General features: G+C 31.6%; 1 protein-coding gene across 1 annotated transcript; it reads left to right on the top strand.

Annotated features, from left to right (window-relative positions):
* The first annotated feature begins 319 nt into the window (after window positions 1-319).
* LOC134694961 (uncharacterized) lies at window positions 320-7,766 on the top strand. Its single transcript, XM_063556084.1, has 4 exons — window positions 320-664; window positions 3,491-3,573; window positions 4,905-4,998; window positions 6,029-7,766. Exons 1-4 carry the CDS (start codon window positions 460-462, stop codon window positions 6,271-6,273), a joined length of 627 nt encoding a protein of 208 aa, XP_063412154.1. The 5' UTR covers window positions 320-459; the 3' UTR covers window positions 6,274-7,766.
* The last annotated feature ends 418 nt before the right edge of the window (window positions 7,767-8,184 follow it).

Raw genomic sequence — 8,184 nt, 5'->3', positions numbered from 1 at the left:
TTTCATGGTTATTTATTTTTAGGTCTGATGTTTTGACATAAAATTACGTAAATCGTTTCTGTTTATCATTAAATGTTGTCATGTCACTACAAATGTACTTCAATCTTGATGGCAATTGAACAAACACTTATAATTAAAGTTCGAACCAATCACAGAAACACTTACAATTGGTTGATATTTGATGACACTCGACTGTCTTGGGAGTTAACTTATTAGCAATGAAGTACAATTTTTAATTATATCTATAACACAAGTGATGAATAGGGTGCAACTCTATAACGCCTAGTCAATAAGACAATCAATGATGCATTTGTTGAACCAACGCCCACCATGTACTGTTAAATTACAACATAATTACAATATTCGGATGTTCGCACTTCAAATGATCACTATAAAGGTATAGGCTTGTGTCCATAGTCGTACAGTTTTCCACTGTTCAGTTGTACACAGATTTCAAATATGTCTGCTATGCACAGTGTTGTTTGGCTTTTCTACTGCTCGATGTCTTTCGCAATTTGTGCCGCTGACGGAAAAACAAACGTACAGATTCCTTTACTGAATAATAAAGCTACAGCTCCTCTGTATGCTGAATTTAATATGTCGAATTTGAATCAACGACTGAGAGAGATTTTTAACAAGGAAGTCATAGAGAATACAGTTAATGGTAAGTGTTTGAGAAAACGTCTAGTACTGTGGATTCATTTATATTCGTAGGATATCAAATTTCGTGGATTTCGTGGGTACAGGAGAACCAATAATTGTGATGTTCAACGAATAATCCTCTTCTGAAGGAAAGCATGCAGACTTTGAATTTTAAACTTACTTTTATTAGTTAATTTCGAATTTTTATTAGCAAATATTTTTTAAGTTTAACATTTTTTTACAGATTCAATATCTTCTTAATAACTAGCCGAAGGACGCCTCCGGATGTGGGAGTTTCTCGCTGCATTGATTTTTTTATTAATCTTATCATGCCCATTATTTATACATTTTATTGTTTATCAATGCTATATTTCTAAAATCTGTTTGATTTAGAAGTTTTTAACATGGGCGTATATATTTTTTTGGTAATACTTATATATGTGAATAGATATATGTTGTAACGCGCCTAGGGCAATTTTAATATTATATAATGCGCTGTTATGAATACTGTATAATAATAATTACAATAATAATGATAATGATGAATATTCACGAATAGGCAAATTTTCTTTAAACCACGAAAATTGGTATCCACGAAAATGAATGAATTCACAGTATATAGATAAACTCATCATAGATACTAGGACTAAATTTTGTATATACGCCAGACGCGCGTTTCGTCTACAAAAGACTCATCAGTGACACTCGAATCCAAAATGTTAAAAAGGCCAAATAAAGTATAAAGTTGAAGAGCATCGAGGACCAAAATTCCTAAAAGTTTTGCCAAATACAACTAAGGTAATCTATGCATGATGTAGAAAAGCCTTAATATTTCAAAAAAAGCAAAATGTTGTTACAGTTGAAAACAAAAATGAATTTCCTTTTAGTGTGTGCGCATGTTCTTTTTTAACTTTTCTCTATTAGAAATGGTAGAGGGAACCAGGTTAAAAAGCCTACAATTGAGTTAAAATGTTAGACCAAACAATAATGTTGACAAAAGTTAGGTGCATTTAGTTTAAAATGAAATCCACATAGCTTAATAATTCGATCAGAGGTTAGTTTTAACAAGGTGTATAGTTTGACAAACTTTGTAGATGCAAGTGTAAGCATGTACGTCCATCGATGCAAGTGAATAAATCGAATGTTACTTGTTGGGTATATCATAGTTTATATCTGGGTGTAAGAGGTAGGTCGATACAAGAAAGTACGTCAATGTGGGTATATGCAGATAATACCTTATTAAGTATAAACACGTTATGGATCCGGACTGATAAGTAGATCGATAACCGTTATTGAAAGCAAACAACTGCTAAATTAAATAGCGGTAAATTTTGAAAATGAATAGGACCTCAGCCATACATAAATACACAGGAATATGACTATTGACTATAAACACAATAAGCAGCACATTTTGATTTAAAATATGAAACTTTGAATACGCAAGATGCTTTGAAGCAAATTAAATTTTGAAAAACGTAATAGCCTCAAAGATACATGGTTAGTTATACATTACTTTTTAGAAATGTAGCTATTATAAAGATCAAATATTGTCCTGGTTTTTTGTAAAGCATGCAAATAACAACAGGTTTGCAACATTTGTTTTTGTGTCATGTTCTATGTCTCTAACTTTTAAATCTACCTATAAAAACAATGTTTGAAATCATCATTTTCTGCCATAATTGCTAAAGCATTAGTAAAGAAACACTATTAGATCAATGTGAAGAATAAAAAGATGTGGTTTTATTTTAATTATAATGATGAGATATTTTTGCCAAATTTATTTCTTTTACTTATGCATACATAATTCGTCTAAAAGCTGTTACCATCAATTGCCAGATTGATAATTTCAATTGTTTAGCCTAAGTAAATGTTTTTTTTCTACCTATTTGTTGGTGTTACCTTAGCTAGTCACCACTTCAAATTAATCATGTATATCTATTGTATAGTCATTTTATATAATTAACTGTTAGCAAAACTATGTATTATTCTTGATAATAATGATGTTTTTGTCCCAGACGGATAACCCTGGCCTCACAACTTTTTGAAACTTTTGGTCCTCGGCGATCTTCAACTTTGTAGTTGTTACGGCTTTCAAACTTTTTTACATCTGAACATATTTTTGTGTGAACGTAGCGCGCGTCTGGCGTTAACAAATATTTTTTAACCTGTTACCTTTTGAAGACTTTTATTCATTTGTTTCTCTTTCCTATATGTTGTCCCATTTACCTGTTTATATATTGTAACCCTGTCGTGTATTGTTGTCATTTAAATGTTATAATTAACACTGCCATTCAAGAAGGAGGTTTGGCATGCCACAAAACCAGATTCATCCACCACTTTTGTCATAAAATACCCTGTACCAAGTCAGGAAAATGACCGTTGTTACATTAACATTTGTTTCTATGTGTGTTCCCTGTTTGTGTTGTGTTTCTGTTGTTCCTTTGTTCTCCTCTTATATTTGATAGGTTCCCTCAGTTTAAGTTTGTCACCCGGATTTTTTGTTTCTTTATCGATTTATGAATTTTGAACAGTGGCATACTACATGTACTGTTGCCTTGACTTAGTTGTATTTGGCAAAACGTTTAGGATTTTTTATCTTTGATGCTGTTCAACATATTAATTAGGCCTTTTTAACATTTTTTTATTCGGGCGTCACTTATGAGTCTTCTATAGTCAAAACGGGCGTCCGGCGTAAATATCAAATTTCAATCTTTGTGTCTATGAAGAGGTTATTTACATGTAAATGCACATTGTACATATTGTAATAAAAGATATGAATTATGAATTTACATGATATAAAGTTATGAAGTTATAAATCTTTCGTATCTTTTTTTTATATGTTAAACAGTGAGCTGCGAAGAACCATACGAGAAGATAGGGAAAGGTTGTTATTCTATCAAGGATGACAACGTATCTGGTGATGCAGCATTTGTATGTATTACTTAGATAGAAAAAAAAGTACGGGAACACAAGGCTATATATGCAAAAAATTTGGTATATTTGTCAATGAGACAACTATCCACAAGAGATCAGATGACACAGAAATTAACAGCTGTAAATCACCGTACGGCCTTCAACATTGAGCAAAGTCCATACCGCATATTCAGCTATAAAAGGCCCCTAAATGACAAATGAATAGATGTTCTTAGCTGTATATGACAAAACTTTAAAAATTTGTTGGTCCTCAATGCTCTTAAACTTCGAACTTTTTCACTTTGGTAGAGTCGAGCGTCATTGATGAACCTTTTGTAAACGAAACGCGTGCCGAAAATAATATATTTTAATCCTGGTATTCATGATGAGATATTTTAGTATGAAATACTGAAAATAAGAGGGAAATCACGCAAAAGCTAAACAATATTACATAAGCTAGCTTTATAAGCGTGAATTTAGCGGGTAGCCACATATAAGTATCATGTAATTAAGTGTTTTGATAAAATGTTCATGGTGATTTTCCCATAAAAAATATATCAACTTTAAAATCTTTGATTTTTCAATGCTTTACTATGAAATGGTTTACTATTTGTTTTGTTTTGGCTTTCGATTTTTTCCCATCTGAACGTCACTGTATAGTCTTGTATGGACTAAATGGGCGTCTGGAGTATTAAATGTTAAACTTGGTACCTTTTTGTTAGCATTCGCGTGTTTTGTTGTGCTACGTGTTCTCCCATTTAATTGTAATGTAGTCTTGTCATGTAGTGTTGTCATGTAGTCTTGTCATAGTTAACATTGTCATAAAACTAGGAGGTTTGGCATGGCCAAAAAAAAACAGGTTTTTCTCAAACTGTCCTGTATTAAGCCAGGAAAATGGCCATTGTTGTATTATAGTTCGTTTCTGTGTGTTTGTTGTGTTGTAGTTCTCCTCTCATATTTCATGTGTTTCCCTCAGTTTTAGTTTGTAACCCGTATTTGCTTTTTTTCCCAATCGATTTATAAATTTCGAACCACGGTAAACTACTGTTACTTTATCAATTATATTTGTTTTCCCTTTATACCTGATTTTGATATACTCATACATTGTAGTCAATATATTGGAATTGTTTTAGACTGTCATATAATTCAGGGGTTTTGCAAGCTATAAAACCAGGTTTATTCTAACATTTTCTACATAAGGAAATGCATGTTCTGAATGAGGAATATGACTGCTGTTTTCTATACGTTTGACGTGTTTGCACTTTGATTTTGCCGTTCTATAAAAGGACTTTGCGTTTTGAGTTTTCTATGGATGTATTGTTGTCATTTTACTTTTACTTATATCACAGGCGAGCTGTACAAACCCTGGTGCTTACCTTGCTAACTTCGAAACTATCGAAGAAGCCATGATCATGAAATTGTTCCTTCAGAAGCGGAATTCAGGTAACTATCTCTCAAAATATTTGCAGAAATTATTGTTTACTTACAATTTAAGAATTATCGATGGGAAACTATACTGTCGTTTTGATTATGAAGACAATCTTATTAATTTTGTTTAACATTCATAAGAACAATACCTGTGCTACTTTTACTGTACCATATATAATATAAAAAAAAGGAAATGACTTAAAATTCTATGTGAGACACCTTTTTATCCATGTTCAAATTGCGATGAATATTTTTGACAATTTAATGTCTCCCCAGTAATGCTCGAGGACAAAATATTAACAATAGGTACAAACACTGAGGAGCTTACCAAACTAAAAAATACTTAATAACTTATAATAAGGCTGCTTAAAAAAATCAGAACTATGTTAATAAAAATATAATCGTGGATGTTTAAAATCTTACGACAAAATAATTCAGTATCTGTATTGTTAAGTCTAAACTCTAGCAGACGGTTATATTCTACTAAACTTCACAAATGAATGTTCTAGCTCATCCACATTCAAACATATCTGCGTGTATAAGCCCAGACAATTTTGATTCTCAGTACTTTAGTGTAAAATGAAACATTATTGTTTAAAAGTTAAGGTGTACGTGCCCGTTGTCAATAAAATCAACAATGTCGTCATATGTCAAATAGCGACAAACAGATTATTATTGGTTAAGCGAGAAAATTCAATTTCGTTGAGATGATGAACGATAATCTATAAATGCACTATACTATCAAGTGAGATGTAAAATACAGTTTGACACGCAAGCAGCAGGATTTTAAATGTTTTACAGTGTCTCGAAGACATGTTCTCTTAAAAAAAGAAAGAATCCACATAGTTTTGTGATATTTTAAACAAAATAATTACTTCGTTTTACATGTTTTAGTAGTTTTATTTCATAAAATGTCTTTAAATGTTTTTGTTGCTACTTTAGATCTCTTCCAAACGCTCCGATTGATTAACAAAGCACCAATGATTACATTGTAACAAAATGCATGCGTCATTGAATATTTATTATGAAGATGATTTCCTTATAGGTATACATTACTACGTTGGTGGACGTAATATCAATAGATACCTACCAAATGGCGATTGGAGATGGATTAAACATGGTAAAGCCACAAAGATGACTTATTTTGCCTTTGCATTTAATCAGGGACCCGATAGTCAACTTGATAGTGAAAACGACTGCATGTTCTTCTACGCTAGATATAGATACAAGTTCCATGATAATGGATGTGACAATGGAAAATACCTAGGAGGTTATATTTGTGAAATTTGACATGTGTTATATCAATTTGTTAAGATATAAATGAATAGCAAAAAAAATGAAATTATATTTATAAGTATCAAAAGGCCTTGATTGCGATACTATGTTGATTGTTTTATTGAGTGTCTATTTTTTCAGTTATTCGAATTGCTAAAGGGGAAATTCCTTACTAGTTACAAACATACATACATTAATTGTAGGAACATCTAAGATATGTGCAAAAGTCGGTACTAAATTATAATCCTGGTACCTTTGATAACTATTTACACCACTGGGTCGATGCCACTGCTTGTGGACGTTTCGTCCCCGAGGGTATCACTAGCCCAGTAGTCAACACCTCTGTGTTGACATGAATATCAATAATTTGGTCATTTTTATAAACTTCCTGTTTACAAAACTTTGAATTTTCGAAAAACTAAGAATTTTCTTATCCCAGGTATAGATTACCTTAGCCATATTTGGCACAACTTTTTGGAATTTTGGATCCTTAATGCTCTTCAACTTTGTACTTGTTTGGCTTTATAAATATTTTGATTTGAGCGTCACTGATGAGTCTTATGTAGACGAAACGCGTGTCTGGCGTACTAAATTATAATCCTGGTACCTTTGATAACTATCATACATTTATGTATTGTGGAAGTCTGATTTAGTATGCAAGTGGTTTATACATGATGGCATTTTACTTCCATATTGAACAACGATAGGTAATAAGTGTTTTAAGCTTACAATTTAAGATATTGTTCTTCAAATCTGTCTCCATCATTTATAAAAGTAAGAATTGAACTTGTTTTCTCATTTGAACTCGTATTTTCTTGGATTAATATGAGTTTCATTGTTTGAAATAATACTTCAATGTTATATTTGTTTTTTCTGCATATTGTAAGTTAACAAGCCACATGATAATAACGATACGATATATCTCTTAGTTACTTACGTTAATGTATGTAATATAATTTCTTTTTATACTTGAGCAAATACAAAATAATATATATTATCGTTTTAAAAAATGTGCTATTGTTTACAGATGCACTACAGTGAAAAGAAAAGATCAACCAATGCAGCATAATGAGGTTGAAAATCCTTTTTGTCGGTAACTCCATATGCTCACTTCTACCGTTTGTCTAATAAATCAAGGTTCTACAAAAGTAAATCACGAATTCACCAATATTCCAACTGACTCCATTTTCGGAAAACAACATCAGTAATAATCATAAACCGTTAGCTATTTCTTTATTTCTTTAACTGCAGAACCAAATATAATGAAACTATGCTCTGGCTTCTGAAGCTACACAAAATAACTCACGAATATAGATTTGTTTCGTCTTCAATCCATTGCTTCATTACTAAATTGTCTATTCTACTTACTAATACGTTAAGTAAAATCATAAACCTAATACTACATTTTTAAATTAAGGCGTTTGGAAAAGTGGAATTAATTATTTTTGGAGTGTAAAAAATTCTTTAGAAGAACTTGATAAATTGCATGCTCATATTGATGATTTTGAATCTGCTCAAAGTTTTTAATTTTCTACCCCATATACCACTTTGCATCATATTCTAAACAGAAAAACATCATGCATCTAAGTATATGGACATTAAAACAGTCAGATTTTTGTTTATTTTCTTTTGTTACATCTTCTGACATCAGACACGGACTTTTCTTGAACTGAATTTAAATATGTGTATTGTTATGCGTTTACTTTTCTACATTGGCTAGAGGTATAAACATCATAAACATGTTTAACTCTGCTGCATTTTTGCGCCTGTACGAAGTCATGACTCTCTGGCCTTTGTTAGTCTTGTATTTTATTTTTAATTTTAGTTTTTTGTGTACAATTTGGAGTTTAGTATCGCGTTCATCATCACTGCATTAGTATATATATATTTGTTTAGGGCCATATAAAGGACGCCTCCGGGTACGGG

This window comes from Mytilus trossulus, chromosome 13 (assembly GCF_036588685.1).
Source record: "Mytilus trossulus isolate FHL-02 chromosome 13, PNRI_Mtr1.1.1.hap1, whole genome shotgun sequence".
Lineage (NCBI taxonomy): Eukaryota > Metazoa > Mollusca > Bivalvia > Mytilida > Mytilidae > Mytilus > Mytilus trossulus.
The sequence above is the reverse complement of the archived record's forward strand: the minus strand, read 5'-3'. Positions and strand labels throughout refer to the sequence as shown.

Bases quoted from the DNA above. Each gene is read 5' to 3' on its own strand.
- LOC134694961 (XM_063556084.1), top strand. From the start codon at position 460: ATGTCTGCTATGCACAGTGTTGTTTGGCTTTTCTACTGCTCGATGTCT. The intron at 665-3,490 runs GTAAGTGTTTGA...TATGTTAAACAG, and splicing joins CATAGAGAATACAGTTAATG to TGAGCTGCGAAGAACCATAC. The intron at 3,574-4,904 runs GTATGTATTACT...CTTATATCACAG, and splicing joins TATCTGGTGATGCAGCATTT to GCGAGCTGTACAAACCCTGG.